We start from the raw sequence: 17,764 nt of genomic DNA on the forward strand, positions 1-17,764 counted from the left end.
AGCTGAAATGGGCTGTTTCTTCTTGCTGTTTGCTGCAAGGAGGTAACTGCTGGGAGGCAGAGACCAAAGGGTGGGGGCCAGTGGGTGGGCGGGGCTACATTTGGTGTATAAGATGCACCTAAATTTTCACCTTTTGGGGGGGGACAGATGTGTCTTATACGTCAAAAAATACGGTATGTTATTTTTACCCAAATAAACAAAAGATCCATTATCCCCAAATTTTTAATATGTCAACTGAAATACTCTAAAATAGTTTTAATATGGTGTTAAATCCAACTTCATACTCATCAAACTTCTACAAGGCGCATGTTGTGTAACTCCTTCCTTCTTCACACCACGTTAAGAATATTACAAATAGTGAATTTGCATGATCCCCTTTCCCCATCTGTTCTCTTTTTAGAAAAGATGTATGTTTCTTATGTATGTTCTGGCACAAATTACGTTTCCTGTGTCCCAGGTAGATTCCTGAAAGTGTTTATTTATTAAATTTATTTATTTATTTATTAAATTTTTATGCCGCCCTTCTCCCAAAGGACTCAGGGCGGTGCACAGCCAAAAAATAAAACCAACAAATATATAAAAGTTAAAAAAAAACAGTTTAAAAAACATATTAAATAATTTGGCCGCCACGTGTTAAAAACAGAAACAACCCGTTAAAATCTAATATTTAGGCCAGCCCAGTTTGATGAAATAATAGCGTCTTGAGGGCCCGGCGAAAGGTGCGTAGGTCAGGGATCATACGTTATCTCCGGGGGCAATTCATTCCAGAGGGCAGGTGCCCCCACAGAGAAGGTTCTCCCCCTGGGGGTCGCCAGTCGGCATTGTTTGACCGACGGCACCCAGAGGAGTCCCTCTCTGTGGGAGCGTATTGGCCGGTGGGAGGCTCTCGGTGGCAGAAGGCGATCTCGTAAGTACCCCGGTCCTAAGCCATGGAGCGCTTTAAAGATGGTAACCAGCACCTTGAATCGCACCCGGAAGACCACCGGAAGCCAGTGCAGTGTAGAACCAGGTCAATATTCTGACCTAAGCCTCCCAAGATCATGACGCAAACTCCTCGTCCCGATAAAACCTCCTTTATTTAGGTTAAAGGGAAATTCCTCTCCAGCAAAGTCCCGGCAAAAAGTCTTTCGTGAGATTTCACAACTACAGACCTTTATCAAGTTTGGAGAGTTGCCAGACCGATATCTTCGAAATGCCACGTTGTAGCAACAATTACTTGGCAAGAAGTCAGGAACAGATCTTCACCCTAATGAATCGAACTAATTGTCTCCTGGAAACTGCCCTCCCCTTCGCTCCTCTTTATTCCCTATGGGAAGGGCCATTCACTGTTGACCAGTGGTGAAATGTAAAATTGGTTACTATCGGTTGTCTGGGTGTGGCTTGGTTGGGGGAGGGGTTAATGTGACTGGGTGGGCATGGCCAACTTTTTTTTTTTTTAACTTTTAAAAGCATTTTTTTCTACAGCCTTAAGAGGTTGCAGAAAAAAATGCTTTTAAAAGCCTCTGACGATCAGGCAATTCAGCTGGGATCGCCAGAGGCTTTTAAAGGCATTTTTTTTCTACAAAAAAATGCTTTTAAAAGCCTCTGACGATCCCAGCTGAGCCACACGATTATCAGAGGCTTCTTCTTTTTTTTTTTTACTTTTAAAAGCATTTTTTCAGCAGAAGAGGTTCTGGAAAAAATGCTTTTAAAAGTTTTTTTAAAAAAACAGCCTCTGATGATTGTGCGACTCAGCTGGGCATGGCGGGGGGGCGCAGGGATTTTTTGCTACCGGTTCTCCGAACCACCCACCATCGCTACAGGATGAAATGATCCGGTCCTAACCGGGAGCATTTCATCCTTGCTGTCGACCTGTGCCTTTACTGTCGAGTCAGCCCTTGTTCCTTAGCTGTTCCCTTCTCCTGGCAGCTCTGCGCATGTGTACATCAGGAATCCGGCTCCAGCTATTCTTCTGCCTCACTGATATCTGACTCCGAAGGCAGCTGATAACTGTCGGACGGCCCTGGCCCCCTCTCTGCCTCCAACGCAGAGCCCTCATCAGAACCTTCCTCAGACTCCAGGACTGGCCCATGTTCCTCCCCAACCTCACTGCCTGAGTCTGCCACCAGCTCCACTGGCTGCTGGTGGGCCACAATAGAAAGTTACAACTGAGCTGTATTGACGCATAACAGGTACTCATTAACAATACAGGTAGTACTCGATTTAGGATGACAATTGAGCCCTACATTTCTGTTGCTAAGTGAAACAGTTATTAAGTGAGTTTTACCCTATCACAACCATCCTTGCCACCGTTGTTAAGTGAATGACTGCAGTTGTGAAGTCACTAACATGGTTGTTAAGGGAACACGGCTTCCCTATTGATTTTGCATATCAGAAAGTCGCAAAATGTGATCGTATGACAACGGGACACTTCAATTGTCATAAATACACACCAGTTCCCAAGCGTCCAGAATTTGATCACGTGATTCTGCAACAGTCGTGTGGAAAAGGAAAAAAAAGGTCTTGTCACTTTTTTTCAATGCTGTTGTAACTTCAGTCACTAAATGATTGATTGTAAGCCAAGGTCTATCTCAGGGATCCTCAAACTTGGCAGCTTTAAGACTTGTGGACTTCAACTCCCAGAATTCTCCAGCCAGCTATGCTATGGCTGGAGAATTCTGGGAGTTGAAGTCCACAAGTCTTAAAACTGCCAAGTTTGAAGACCTCTGGTCTACTTGTACAAACTTCTCTTCTAGATCGCAGACAATCTTCACAATCACAATGTTACCTAGCTAGGGTAATGAAATATGCAAGCTCAGAGAGCACCAAGGACCCCTCATTTCAACTCTGAGCTACAAATATTCTCCTTTATTAGAATCACAATCATTTTACCCATCTACCAAATGAAGGCAATAATTTACAAGCAAGTGTTCTCCAAAACTAACTGATTTTTTCCATTTTTAAAGGAGGGTTGAATTCAACCCGTGCTCCATATTCCCCTACCATCTTCTTGCTTCAAATGCTCTACTATCATCCCAGTGCCGAAGAAGCCCACACCAGAACAACTAGACACAAGGACAGTTTTTTCCCAAACACCATCACTCTGCTAAATAAATAATTCCCTCAACACTGTCAAACTATTTACTAAGTCTGCACTACTATTAATCTTCTCATCGTTCCCACCACCCATCTCCTTCCACTTATGACTGTAATTTTGTTGCTTGTATCCTTACGATTTATATTGATATTGTTTCCTGATTGCTTATTTGTACCCTATGGCTATCATTAAGTGTTGTACCTTATGATTCTTGACGAACGTATCTTTTCTTTTATGTACACTGAGAGCATATGCACCAAAGACAAATTCCTTGTCTGTCCAATCACACTTGGCCAATAAAAAAATCTATTCTATTCTATTCTATTCTATTCTATTCTATTCTATTCTATTCTATTCTATTCTATTCTATTCTATTCTATTCTATTCTTCTATTCTATTTCTATTCTATTCTATTCTTCACTACAGGTAGTCCTCAACAACTGCAATTGACCCCAAAATTCCTGTTACTAAGTGCATCTTGCCCCATTTCACGACTTTTCTTGACTTGGTGATTAAGTGAAATCACTGCAGTAGTTAAGTGAGTAACCTGGTTGTTAAGTGAATCCGGCATCCCCATTGACTTTGCTTGTCAGTCGGTCACAAAAGGGGATCTCGCATGAGCCCGGTATGCTGCAATATGACTCAGTTGCCAAGCATCTGAATTTTGATCGCGTGACAATGCTTCTGCAAACGGCCCGTAAATTCCACTTTTTCAGGGCCACCATTGAAACGGTTGCCAAACGAACTGCGTTGTAAGTCTAGCGTGCTAGTCCACACTTCTCAAGGATGGGCCTTCAGGGCTGAGCTGAAAAGCTCAACAGTCTTCCTTGGGAGGAAGAGGAAGGTGGAAGGCGGTAAGCTCTCCTCTCCTCTTTCCCAAGTTCCTACTCAGGCCGTTTGCTTTGTGAGCGTTTGTCTTCAAAACCAGTGAGGTAATCCACGGGAAAGCTGGCGCTTTGAGAAGTGGGTGGTCTCTGCAGATTGGAGGCACTCTCTCGTCACCCTGTGCATCTCTCACCCAAGTCCAAGCCAGATCCTGCAGCTGGAGCAAAGGCAGGCCAGACTGTCCCCGGCCCATTGCTTCATTTCTCACTTGAGTGGCCTTCTTTGGTTGCTTTTCAACTGGCCACTTTCTATCGGCTTCATTACACCACCGCTCCGTTTTGTCATGTAAATGGGGAAACTGGGGGGCGGGGGGGAAGTTTTTCTTTTGGCCTTGTCTACGGAAGAATGCCGAGAGGTATTCAAAACGTATTAACACAAATCAATGGCACCAATAAAAGCAAGATCTCCTTAGCAACATAATCTTGATTGCAAAGAGAGAACTGAGAGCATTTAGCAGAACAGTAGTCCGCACGGAATACGCATTTGTCTGGAAGAATGTGGCACAAAGCCTAAAAAGAGAGAGAGAGAGATGCTGGAGAAGAAGGGGAAAAAGAAACCCCCCGAAATTAACTCACACTGAACAGTTACTTTTTTTTTTTTTTAAAGAAGCGCACAATTGGCTACATTAAATCTATTCTGCTTAGCAACATTGTATCATACTGCTTTGCAAACCGAAAATTACAACACCCTGCACGGTTCAGGGTAGCTCCAGGGTATGGTTTTTTAATTATACATATAAAGAGACTGTTAGCTGGGTTTTCTTGCCGGTTCTTTTTTTTTTTTTTCTTTTTTAAAGGCAACATCTAAAGACCCTCTAAAAACCGTAACGTGCACACAAAGAGTTTAATGCTAGATTTTGGAAATGCTGAAGATAACTTAATTTCAGATGCCCTTGGACTTCTGCTAAGAGGAGATCCCTGTGTTTAAAAACATTCAAAGGTCTCAAGTTTTAGATAGTAACTGGCAGTAAAAGCTTTTGTTGAGGCTTGTGTTTGATTACGTACTTATTCACGTTTTCTAGCTTGGAAGTCAGAATTTGGCAAACTCTCACCTATGAATTAATTTTACCTGTCTTCTAAAAAAAATTTTCAACACAATTTTCCTGGCAGGATGGAGCAGCATGTGGCGAAACCTAGGTTTAAAAAAAAGAACAGGAAACTAAATGGTTCTTAGGAAAAGGAAGATACTTTCTTTTTTTAAAAAAAAAAATTACTTTCAAGGCCACCCAATCAGAATATCCTTCTTTGAATTTTTAACATACATTTTTCAAAATTGAAGATACTCACAGCCTTGCAGTATTAATGTACATTAAATTTAGTTCCATTAATGTGCATTAAATTTCGTCGCACACCATTATGTATGAATAAGTATGAGATAAGGGAATCCTCTGTGTATCTACTGACAATAACAGCCACTGAAATTCAGCAAGGCTCAGACCTCCATTCAAGTCGGTGAGGTATCTTTCTACCAGGAAAGGACCACAGCACGGTGGTAGAGCCTCTAATTTAATTTTTGGCATCTCATTAAGGTTGGGAAGCCATGCAGAGCTCCAGCCAGACTACACTGAATTATCTGGACTAAAGGCTTAGCTGAGAAGAAGGAAGCTTCCTATGTTCTAAAGAATAAAACTGTCGATTAAAAGCATTCTGGTGAAATCATGCAAAGTTCATTCAGTTAGGAAAGGAAAACAAGTCTTTGTAAGATAGCTTCACAATTTTATTCCTTTGTAACACATAGTTTTTCTCTCGAGAGATTTCGGACTGGAATACATTATTTAAGGCTGGGTCAGGTCAGGAAAAGATATTTGATAAAGAGACAAAAGTTATGAAATGTTGGCGAGTGGATAAACTTAAAACAACCATATCAGATTGGTTTTAAAGTGTATTTTGTGCGTTTTAAAAACCCACCCTATGAATCGTTCTTTCCATGTCTTTGAATATACATACATTATCAAATACATGTTTTAAAGTACTTTAAAAGCATTTTTTTTTCCAGGAGAAAGGAGATTAACCAATGCTCTTATTTTATTAAGACATCCGGTTTTATCAGACCTCTATATAATAAGCTGTAAATAAAATTGTATTTCAGCTAACATTGATTCACCTCCTATCTTTTACACGAAGCTTTTTATTGGCCAGGGATAGATGTATTTCATACTAATGCTCTAAAATATATTAGAATATTACGATTAATTCCAGATTGAAATGATTTTCCACAAATAGTCAAATGTGCCCTGTTTATTTAGAAAAATCAACAGTGACATACAATGAGGACCATCCAGAAGGCCACAAGTGTAGAGCTCCCATTAGCTGGGTTAAGCGGCATGGCTGAGATCCAGAAAAGAAAACCACCACTACACAAACACATGCCCTCTTTTAAAAAGTCCTCTCTGAATAGCAGACCACCAAACTGGATTAAGAAATGGTTTTTGAAATTCTACTTCCAAGTGTTTGCCATTTTGCATGAGATGGGAGGCTACTCTTGAATTGACAAGTTGGATTCTTTGAGAGTACTTATAATGAAATGAAACTACCTTTCATTCAGAAGGGCTTTCTGAATTGCATTAAAATCCAACTTTAAGCGGCCTAAAGATTTAATAGTCGATTCTGGGTTGGTTTATTCAGAAATAAGTCCTGCAGTGGATTGCTCTTCTGCTGAATGTACTTTAAAATAGAAGTATATTATCATAGTATATTTGACTGTTAACACTCCTATCTTCAGGAATTCTGCACCAACACTTCACTGCAACGAAGGTCTTAAATAGAAAGCCCTTTCCTAATTTATCCTTGTTACCAAGGTTTTCTTGCTTCTGTTCCTTTATTTCTATTCCAAGAACTACCCAAGTTCTTGCTTGCCACCTTTTGCCTACATCTAATTGGCAACTCACTCGGTTTCTTTGTCACAGGAATGCCTTCTGAGATTGCTAAGTGGCAGTTTTACCCGTGATATGCTGAATTAAAGGGTCTGCTTTCATGTGGAAGTATGAAGAGGAAAAAGAGCTGAAGGCAAGGATAACTGGGCCCTACAGTGCGGTGGAAAATTTAATCATGTAACAGCTGCATTTCCCAACCTGATGTCTTTCACAGAGGTTACAATACCCAGAGCTGTTGGGACGGCTACCTTGCCCTTTGATTCTTTTCCGAGAGGTAATGGGAAACAGCTTCTCATTCAACTGCTACAGGAACTGACATATCTAAGGATCAAGCTATTTGGTCCAGTTTACCTGTTGATAGGTAGGGGTGAGAGCAAATACAACATGGTAGTTCCAACTCGTATAGCATTTGCAACACAACCAAGTCCCAAAGGTGCTTTTTTTTTAAGGAGGCAACTGGACTTTCTTGTTTTTCTTTGAAAAGGCTTCACTTCTCATCCAAGAAGCTTCTTCAGCTCTGACTGGATGGTGAGGAATGACAACTATGACCTGGATGACTGAGAATCTCCAAATACAACCGAGACAAGCATTTGGCCGTGGGAATGCTGACCTCAGCAGTCAAGCTCAGTGTCAAGATCAGGTAGTCCACAGCATTTTTCCAAGTGATCCCATGACATTTCATCATTTTCCTTTATTTGGCCTGAATTGGTGCGTGCCTTCAGAACCTAGCAGTGCCAAACCAAAACTTCCTGGTCTAGATAACTCCGTATAAAATAGTTTCATTACAACCTTAGGATAAGAAGGTCTACAATGACCAGGAATAAAGTTATAATGTGGCAAGACCTGAGACTGTATGCTAAGAATCAGTTTTCAGCTTTACTGCAACTTTTTTTTTTTTTTTTTTTTTGGCCATATGACAAAAGTAATATAATTCATCAAAGGATGCTGGTGAAACTTCTGATATACAATTTTCTCAAAATGGTTAAGAACTATGGTCCCCCCAAACCTTGATGTCAAGCCAAAAGCCATATTGTGAAAAAAGATCTCTTACAAATACACTTTAACAAGCTAGGAATGTATCTTAATATCATTTTAACTATGTAACAATTGAGGAATTAATCAAGCAGTATACAATTCAGTTCCAGAGACATCTTCAAAGGACATTCTGTCAGTGTATTTGACAAAAGTATTAAGGCTGTATCTTTGTTTAAAGGTACATTTGAAATATGAGGTTAAATTCAAAATAAGCCAATGCAGATACCCAGAAACGAAGAATTATTTCAATTTTTTTTAAAAAAATGTTATTCACTACCTCCTTTATATAGACAAGGCAATTTTATTCAAAACTTAACATTTTTTTAGCAGAACATGCTCTTAGATTTCCTATCTAAGAGGAGCAATCTGGACAGCATTTAAAATTACTTTGGAAAGACGGACAGGTTACATTTAAAAAAAAAACAACTAAAAGCAGATCATGTGTGTAATGTAAAAGTTTGTTCATGTATTTGTTCGTGTAGCATTTGATCAACTTTTTGTGTGTATGTCTGTATATCATAGATTTCATGGTGCAGAATGGCATTCAGTCTCTGGACCAAATCAGCAGTTAGTGGACAAGAAACTTAAGGAAATACACATATACACATGCACGCACGCACACAAATGCTTGATTAGGCAGAGTTGTGTTTTCTTAATCCTCGAAAGAGGTTTTGATTTTCTTTATTAGCTGTCCAAATGGTTAGGGTTACATTACAGTCTTATGCTTTACTAAACATGTTCAAGACTGCTTACTCTTCAGTAAGATCACTCTTGGTACGTACAGTATAGCCTTAAACGTTTCGGGGATGATTTCCTAAAGAACATATATTTCTAAATGGAGACCTGCATAATTATAAAAGAGTTTCATTTTAAGGATTAAATTGTAAGGATTAAAGTATCAGTTCATGATACTGGGCCATCAAGGAGCCGGTGAAACACTTTTTCCTTACTTGTCTTATACCGTAAAACAAGGGTACTGACAAGCACTTAGTGGTTAGTGGGTTTCTTGCCACTGTTAGTACCTTGAGGTACATCTAGTTCAGAGGAAAATTACTTACAAGCTGGGAGAGCATCAAGTAATTTGCATATCGAAAGGCATGTGACCAGAGGATTATTTTAAACGAGCAATGTAAATGCAACATAATATTTTGAGGACCAACTGTAATTCTGTTACACTCATAAGTGACTAAATGTGAACTCTCTGAAAACTCTTTCCAAGGTTTTAGACAATAATATTATACTTTTTCTGGCCTCATTAGTCTTCATACTTCCAATATTTTTATTATCAGCTTTAATATGCATATTGCTACTGCCATGTGAGATGTAAATCTGTTATCTAATACATAGGCATGCATGAATAAATTAGCAATTTCTTAAGTTTTGTGCTTGCAACTCAAGTAAATCAACCCAGCCCACCACCCCCAGATTTCCTTAAAAATCCAGTACATACCAGTAGAGAAAAGACATGGTGGCAAATGTATATAAAGCAACCCAAATCAAAGGAGTGGACATGCTTTTTTAAAAAAATTGTTTTTGCCAAATTAACACAGTTGTATAAACAGTTATCAAGTCTACCAAGTGTATCCATGGGCGATCAGCCAACCTCAGTTGCTAAGTTCAGGGAAATCATTATTATGGAGAAGATCTACTTATTAGAGCATTTTTAAAAAGTAAGATTTTTTTCACAAGCTCACTTCGCCCTTCAATCTAAATTGAAATCCTACATCATTCTCGTGACTCTAAGCATCTGCAAAGTGAGCTTCAGCTCATGAGAATTTATGCTGTTTAACAAAACTTGTTAGCTGGACAAGATTTATTGGGTTATACCACCATCCAACAGATATTACCTGAGCTAGCTCAGACATATTATTTAACTAAGAGAGAAATATAATATTGGAGCAGTTCTCGTTTCATTAGTGACTTTATAACCCTAATGATAGTTGCCAAGCTATCCATGTAAAGTTCTGACTGACAAAAACTTTTGAGGAAGAAAATATTTATAAGCCAAGTTTTTCTAATGGAACAAATCAAACATTCAACCTACTCAGCAGTTATATCCATATACAGGAGCTCTAGAATGCAGGCCAAGCTTCTTGCACATGCAAGAAATTGCCAATTTCTTTCCCCAGGAAAACTAAATAATGCAAAACGGATCGTTGGAAAGAGGTCCTACCTTCACAGAAGTAAAGAGAGAGACCCAAGAAGCGAAGGGTGAATAGCAATTTTCTCTCCACTTTAGGGACAGAGGTGAATTTTACATCTTGTGTACTTAAGACCCCACGCCAACAACACAGATATAAGGACAATAAGCCCATTCAAATCAATAAGCACACTGTGTTGGAAAACTGCCCAAGCCATCATTATTAATATTTATGTTCTAAGACATTATGGAAATTTCACAGAAGAGGAGAAAATGCTTTATATGGTTTCTTTTGTTAAGGAAAAAAGCAGATCATGAATGATAGGAAATAGTTTTGGAATACCTGAATAAAACTATATACTGTATTTTTCAGAGTAGAAGACACACTTTTTCCCCTCCTAAAAGAGGCTGAAAATTTGGCTGCGTCTTATACTCTGAATATAGCTTTTTCAAAGCTATTTTTCGCTAGCGAGCTAAGCTTTTTTTCAGTGAAGTGATCCTGCTTTGCTTGCTCCCTCCGACTCTCAGCTGTGAAGTTTTTTTTCAGCCCTAACGAGGCGCTAGCGAGTCAAGCGATCTCCGTGGTTTGCCTGCTTTTCTCATTGCTTCTCTCTCCAAAGATCAGTTGTGCTTTAGAAGTTGTTTTTTATTCCCAAGCAGGGGATAAAAACCAGCAAAATAATGTGCTGAAGCTGACGAGACTAAGGACGCTCGCCAGATGAATACCTGGTAAGCAGATTTCTCCCCCCCCCCATTTTCCTCCCCAAAAACTAAGCTGCATCTTATACTCTGGTGCGTCTTATACTCCGAAAAATACGGTACATATTTTAAAGTTCTTTCATAGGCTGCATTCATGTATCCTAATCAACCATGGGATAAACTTAGTGTGATTTTTTAAAAATCAAGTTAGAATCAGTTTTGCAGATGGGCAAAGTACTTTTGGCTTTGGGCAAATTTAATTTGTTTTTCTTCTTTTTGGTTACCCTTCTTTCTGAGGCCCAGTTAAAGTGATCCTTGGTAGGGTACAGAATCAAACCAAAAGTCAACCAGAAAAGAATCCAACCCATACATATCTGTTCATTTTCCACATTAGCTCAATCAAGGTTGCAGTCAGCAAGCCAACAACAAACCATGGTTTCAAACCCTAGTTTAATGCCCTAAAATAAACCATGATTCATTCACGCAACACGCTCAGCCCCAAACAAGCAAACTCTATCATGGCTTAAAGTAATAAGGAACCTTATTACTTCATTTTAAAGAGAATCCGGGGGTACATATGTCAAGCAAAATGCATGCCATCTAATCAAAGCCAGTTGTATTGATTTCAGTAACAGAAGGGCCTACGCAAATGCTCCGTTTGTCCCCCATTGAGATTCTGAGATTCAGAAAGGCCAGACTCTGGATGAACCACAACAAGATTAGCCAATGAAAGTATATTGGAGCCACTATATGGTGTGATATGCAAGCAGAGCTTTAAATTGTCACAAAATATATTCAAAATATATTAGCAATCTGTTGTGAGTAGCGAACATTGGCAAATACACAATAAACGTATCTGTATATGACAATAAAGCAAAACACATATTTAAATGAAAAGGACTGATATTGTTGTAGTAGTGGGATAAACATTTCATTAATACAAATATTATGCAAACTGTATTTGTTGGCTATTCACATTATTGCTCTGCTACATGAAGAACAGGCCCTTAAAATATGTTATATTTCACCTACATTAAAATCCAGAAACAAATGTTTCAGAAGTAACTGCATACAACAGGCATTGAACTTAATACATGAAGATATGCGCAGCCAAGAAACTAAAAACTGGCCTGACCAAAGCATATTATTACATACTCATATTTTTTTTAAATGTTTCCTTGTGCAAACAATAAAATAAAACAGAAAGCTAACCATGTAAACATAAAATTTAAAAGTTAGAATGCAGTATTTACTCCAGACATTCAGTAAACTATTAATTCAAATAACCATTTTTTAAATTCATCCACCTGAAATACAGATGTAAAAATCAAGACATTAACGACACATCTAGCATCTGGTACAAATGCTGTTAATGTTTTACACACAAAGGCCCCAACCCAAGGGAAAGCTTCAAAATAAAGGAGAATATTAGTTGCACTTAAGTCCTAATGAAATAAATAGAACTTGAGAGCATTAGAAACCAATAAAGTAGGCCCAAGTGATTTTTATGGGATTTAAATATAGCTTTCTATGGGTTGGAGCCAAACACTGTAACATTCAATAACTCAAAACTACTGAAATATTTAACAAATATATTTCTGCCCATCTTGCATCCTCGTGTACTATTCAATCGGGTAAACAATAAGAAAGCTGTTACATGGCATGAACCACAATCCTTGCTGGCTTGCACGCCGACAGACATATCACTCACTCATTCACTCTCCCCTCTCTCACAAGCACCCACACAAACACATATGGAGTTGGTATAAACAAAATATCACTTTATTTTTTTTATTTTTTTCACCATGATTAAGAGATTAGGAGTAGAACCCTGGGTTCTCTTCAGTCACTTCGAATCTCTTAACCACAGGAAGATTATCTACCGTTGTCCATGCAGCAGCCCTCTTAGGAAATACTAGTCAATTTTACAGTCCTGAGCAGGATTAGCCATTAGACACCTGCAAATCTGCGACTTAAGTCTTCTAGTGGAGAAATAGCAATCCATGTTCAAGTTTCTGGAGGAGGAACATCTTCTGAGCAGACAGGATTTTTTTTTTTCCAAGATACAAGAAAAGGAATGGATGCTAGGGCTATGAAGGAATACTGCTTGTTGGCTCAGAAGAGACTGGTTTTACATCCCAGAGAGGAGGAGAGGGGGAAAAAAATCTGATACAAACAGATATTGTCATCAGCCAAATATGGTGAGATTTAGATGTAGAGATGCAAGTGCATAGGTTAAAAATGATTGCCAATTTTCATGTCTATCTTGGGGTTAGAATACTTATAGCTATTTTCATTTGTATATAATAGCTATGCATATATACATATAGACACACACACATGTATGTATGTGTGTGCATATTCAAACACATACCCACACATATTACCCATACCTCAAGACCAGGGTTCATTAACAGAAAGGGGGAAGGTAATAATTTAAATCACACAGAATGCTATGTGCCAAATTTGACAAAATGAACTTTGAACATGTTGTTCAAAAAAAAAAAAATCGGAAAGAAAAAGAACGAAGAACACCACAAGATCCTGTAGAACCAACTCTGTATCATTACGAGGAGAGCACCAAGGAAGGCACCATTGGAAATGAAACATACTCAGGAAGTCTCTAGGTAAAGCAAATGCTAATCTGGTTGGAAAATTGGTGTCTTTGGTAAAAATTCTATAAGAATGACCTGTTAAAACAGAAAGAGAAAGAAAAAATGAATTATGGACAGCATTGTTATTTTCAAAGTTTCTTAGCAGACGTTTTCAGCATGACAAGGCAATAACCCATAGCCAGGATCCAAATGACTATAGGCAAAGCCAAGAGAGCTTTTAATTTTGCTTTTATGCTGCTCCCTTATTGTACATAAGCAATTGTTTTTGAATTTCCTCCCGGTTTAAAAACATTTTTGCAACTGACATGTATATGGTCGGGAATAAAGGAAGTTACTTTTTCCTAAGTTAAATCTATTTGTTTAAGTACCTCATTTTTCGATCTATAAAACGCACTTTCCTCCCCCCCACAAAAGAGGGTGGAAATGTCTGTGCGTCTTATAAAGCAAATGTTGCCGAAGCCCCGCCCACCCACCGGCCCCCACCCTTCGGCCTCTGCCTCTCAGCAATTTACCTCTTTGCAGCAAACAGCCTGGTCAGCTTCAACACAGCCTGATTTAGCATGAGCATCTGATTGGCGGTTGGATCGGCCTCCTAGAATACCGCCAGGAGGTATTCCTGTTCCAGGCTGCGGAGATTACCGCTGCCTCTGCGCATCCCATTTTCAGCCTCCACGTGCCCCCCTTTCGGCCTCCACACATCCTGTTTTCGGCCTCCGTGTGTCCCATTTTTGGACCGTTCTAGGTGGTGAGGATCACCGCCGTCTATCGCCGCTTGGTGGTAATTCCCCCATCTGGAACGGGCCGAAAACAGGACACGGGGAGGCCAAAAACAGGATGTGCGGAGGTCAAAAATGGGGTGTGTGTAGGCGGCGATTGCCGCAGCCTGGAACAGCTGATCAGCAGTATTCCGGGAGGCCAATCCAACTGCCAATCAGCTGCTCGTGCTAAATCAGGCTGTGCTGAAGCTGACCAGGCTGTTTGCTGCAAGGAGGCAGAGGCAGATTTTTTTTTCGTTTTCCTCCCCAAAAGCTAGGAGCGTCTTATAGTGTGAAAAATACAGTAAGTAGTTTGCGTTTTTCTTCCTAGGGCTGAGAGTGAGTAGTCCAAAGTCAGCCAGCTGGCTTCGTGACTAAGGCAGGACTGGAACTCATGGTTTCTAGCCTGCTTTCTAGTCTGATGCCTTAACCACTACCCTGAACTGGATCTCCTATCTGTTTTAACTATCTCAGCATGTTTTCAGCTGCACAACATCTCTCCAAGGCCAATGAAATATATCTTACACATCGATTCTAGTGTGATAATTTTAGCTGGAAACAGGAAGAAGGAACCTGAGAACTCATGCATATAAAACACATCAGTTCTGCGACCCAGCTATTTTGTGCTTGCTGCTCACTTGGCAACTGTGATCCCCTCCCACTGGTTGCTTATGGTGGGTCAAATATTTCTCTTTTCTCAGTGTCCAGTGAAGAGAGGGGGATGATGGGAAGCTGAAATAATGGTAATCCTACAATTGTGAACTCCCTGAAAACATACATCTAAAGACTGAGAAACCCATATTCTATGTAATAAAGGCTGCAACAAGATAGGGCCTACTTAGAAAATGCAGGCTGTGTGTAAATGCCCATTTTATCATGCCTAAAGTCTCTTTGTTGAAGAGCAACTAACCATTTTGGCACAATTAATTCTGAAGGTTAACTAAGAGGAAGAAAAATGGCTCCAGTATAAATCTGTTACCATTCGACCCAAAGTAACTTCAATTACAACATCTTTCATCAATATTTTCATATTCCTCTTGGCTTCTCTTTCCCACTGGTCTCTAAAATCTACTAAGTTTCCAGTAGTAAGTTATTCATGGAAGAGGGAAAGGCAACTGATCTAAAAGAAATTCATTTTAAGAATTAGCTTGGATGGAGGGCAGCAAATATTACAACTTAGTTTAGCGAAAGTACTGCCTTATTAAAACGTATATCATCACATATAGGGGAATGTGTTCTGCAATATAAAAGAACTAAAATGAAATATTAATTTTAATTGTTAACAGTATTTATGTCTATCAGGGTAGTTAGTCTTCCTAGACAGGCCAAGTGAGCTGCTTCTTTCAGAGTATTTTATCTCCCAAGAAAATACAAATTCTGAAAATATTAAGGAATATTTGCCATATTGTTCTTGCAACAAGCATGCTCTTGTAAGACTCTTGTCTGACTGAAACGTTTACTACACCTGAAGAGATTGTCAAAGATTATGCTAAATTAAAAATGTTCAACTTCTGCATATCAATTTTATATCTGAGAATAATCTGCATAAGTATTACAATGCGACTGTACGATATTGAGAAATTGCAGAAATTTATAGATCACCTCCAGCCATCTACTGGATTAGAGGTTACCTAGAAACGGGCCCCACTGCAGTTTGGGGCTCCTTTTGCCATTCAAACATACCTTGGAGTACAAATATATGTGGCCACCAGTTAGGTATGCGTAGTAAAAGTGCAGTCTAAGTTATGCCAATATAAAAATCAATGAGTGGTGTCGTTCACTGTGTTCTCGTTTTTAATACTAAACACTGAAGTATTTTAATAGTAAATACTGGAGCTGGGCAGCATTTCATATTCAATGCTAAACTGGCACTTTGAATCAGGTAGTAGCCCTCTCATACCACCTACCAGCAACTGCTTAAAGCAGCTGCATCTTTTCTCAGGAATGGTGTGGCTGCCTCCACCACTGCAGCATGATCCTGTGAAAATAGGTATGTGGTTTATGGGAGCTGCCATCAGGGGCTGCGTGCATACTCAGGTGCCCCTCTTCAAATCTGAAAATTCTGCACAGGTGCTTTCTAAACTGACCTGAATTTTGTTGTGTGCATTACAATACTATTACAATAGGCTCAAAGGCTGGGATATTAACTTATTACCCTCTGAACATGTTACTGGAAAGCGGTAATTGTAATCAGAGTAGCTCTATATGAGCATGCAAAAAGTCTATTATTTTTTATTATGGTCTTATAAAGGCCAGAAGCTTGAAGTAATTATTAAAATAAAGTGCTGAATTCTTTACATAGCCAATCTTAAAAACCAGTGCCAAAAATTCTTTTCTTGCCTTCAATTATTGCAAAGTTATCATGTGTCTGCTATCATAAATTAACATGTTCGCTATAATAGATGATCATAAATTAACATGTTAAGTATAATAGATGTTAAAAAGAAACAGTTTGTTGAATAGAGCTACTCTGTAAAAAGGGCATTTTAGGCAGTCTTTTATGTTTTAGGCTAGATATAGGCCTTAGTATTTCCTCTTTTTCAGTGCTAACAGAAAAGATGATTTTAAGATAATTTGTAACTATTTAAGCACTGTTTTAAATCAATCTTCTAACATACTGTCTATAATGCGTGCATTGTGTTAAATAATAGACAAGATATATAATTAAAAGGCATGGATGTGTTAGAAATAGCTAAAGCAAGATACTTTTGCAGGTTCGTCTTAATTTTTTAACCCCTGCTTATATCTTAAATTTTCATAATGCTGGTATATTTTGCAATAGTATATTTGTTAGAGGGGGTTGATTTTATGACAGCCAATTCCCCTGTGTGCCCCAGAAAAATACAAAGAACAATAAAGCAGAACGATTTCGATTGCAAAGACTGCAAAAGGAAGAACTTCTGCATCTTCAGAAGGCTTTATAAAAAATATGCAAAGTTCTGTTTCAGAAGCAGGAAGAAGACCTAAACTTCCTTTCTTACAATCAAGGCTTTTAAAACATTAAAGAGTGAAGGCAGCATTTTCAGGGCTGCTGAGATATGGGAGCAGTTAAAATCTACAAAGTCTTTATAGAGTTCCTAAGCTCCAACCGCTCAGTTGAAAGGTCTTTTCCATACGCCAAGGCTTGATTAGCATTATATAAAACAGCCCACGTCTAATTCACTGCGTAACCAAAGTTGCAGTTATTCTTTTTATACAGCATTTGAAAATTTCACACCCCATCAGCACATGTGCAAGCCATTTTATCTTGGCAATTAATTTATTATTTTTTTTCCCCCTCCAAGGACACAGTGAAGCCTTGTTTTCAAGTCATTCATAACTTTATAAATCAGCCCTGCGCATGAAACCATGCATCTGTGAACCGTAGAAAATCCATGCCACTCAGGCGATTAAGCCTCCTGACACCTTTGCTGATTAATAATCGTGGAAAGAATAAGATCAGAAGCAAAATAAATGATCATTTAATAGAGAAACGCACAAAACAGCCCTTTAACTTACATATTCCATCATGTTATTCGATTCACATTTCCTTTTGCTTAGCCTCCAATGCAAGCACAGCTAGACAACGGAGAGAAAGGAGAAGAAGAAAAATGAGCGATGTTTTATTGCCGGCATTGAGACACCCCCGTTTGTCCACTTTTCATATTTGGCCTTCAACAAAAGCATCTGTTTCCATACTGAGCCACT

The 17,764-nt window shown here is 39.0% G+C and overlaps 1 protein-coding gene across 1 annotated transcript in view; it reads right to left on the bottom strand.

Moving 5' to 3' along the window:
• Positions 1–11,426: 11,426 nt before the first annotated feature.
• The window catches only part of CHIC2 (cysteine rich hydrophobic domain 2), a 30,728-nt gene continuing 24,390 nt past the window's right edge, over positions 11,427–17,764 (bottom strand). The window contains exons 5-6 of the mRNA XM_034411315.2: positions 17,576–17,635; positions 11,427–13,397 (exon numbers count right to left, since the gene is read on the bottom strand). Coding sequence (XP_034267206.1) covers positions 13,347–13,397; positions 17,576–17,635 — 111 coding nt within the window. The 3' untranslated portion in view covers positions 11,427–13,346. The remainder of the gene's footprint in view (positions 13,398–17,575; positions 17,636–17,764) is intronic.

The sequence above is a fragment of the Pantherophis guttatus genome, chromosome 8 (assembly GCF_059756535.1).
Source record: "Pantherophis guttatus breed Tessera chromosome 8, ASM5975653v1, whole genome shotgun sequence".
Lineage (NCBI taxonomy): Eukaryota > Metazoa > Chordata > Lepidosauria > Squamata > Colubridae > Pantherophis > Pantherophis guttatus.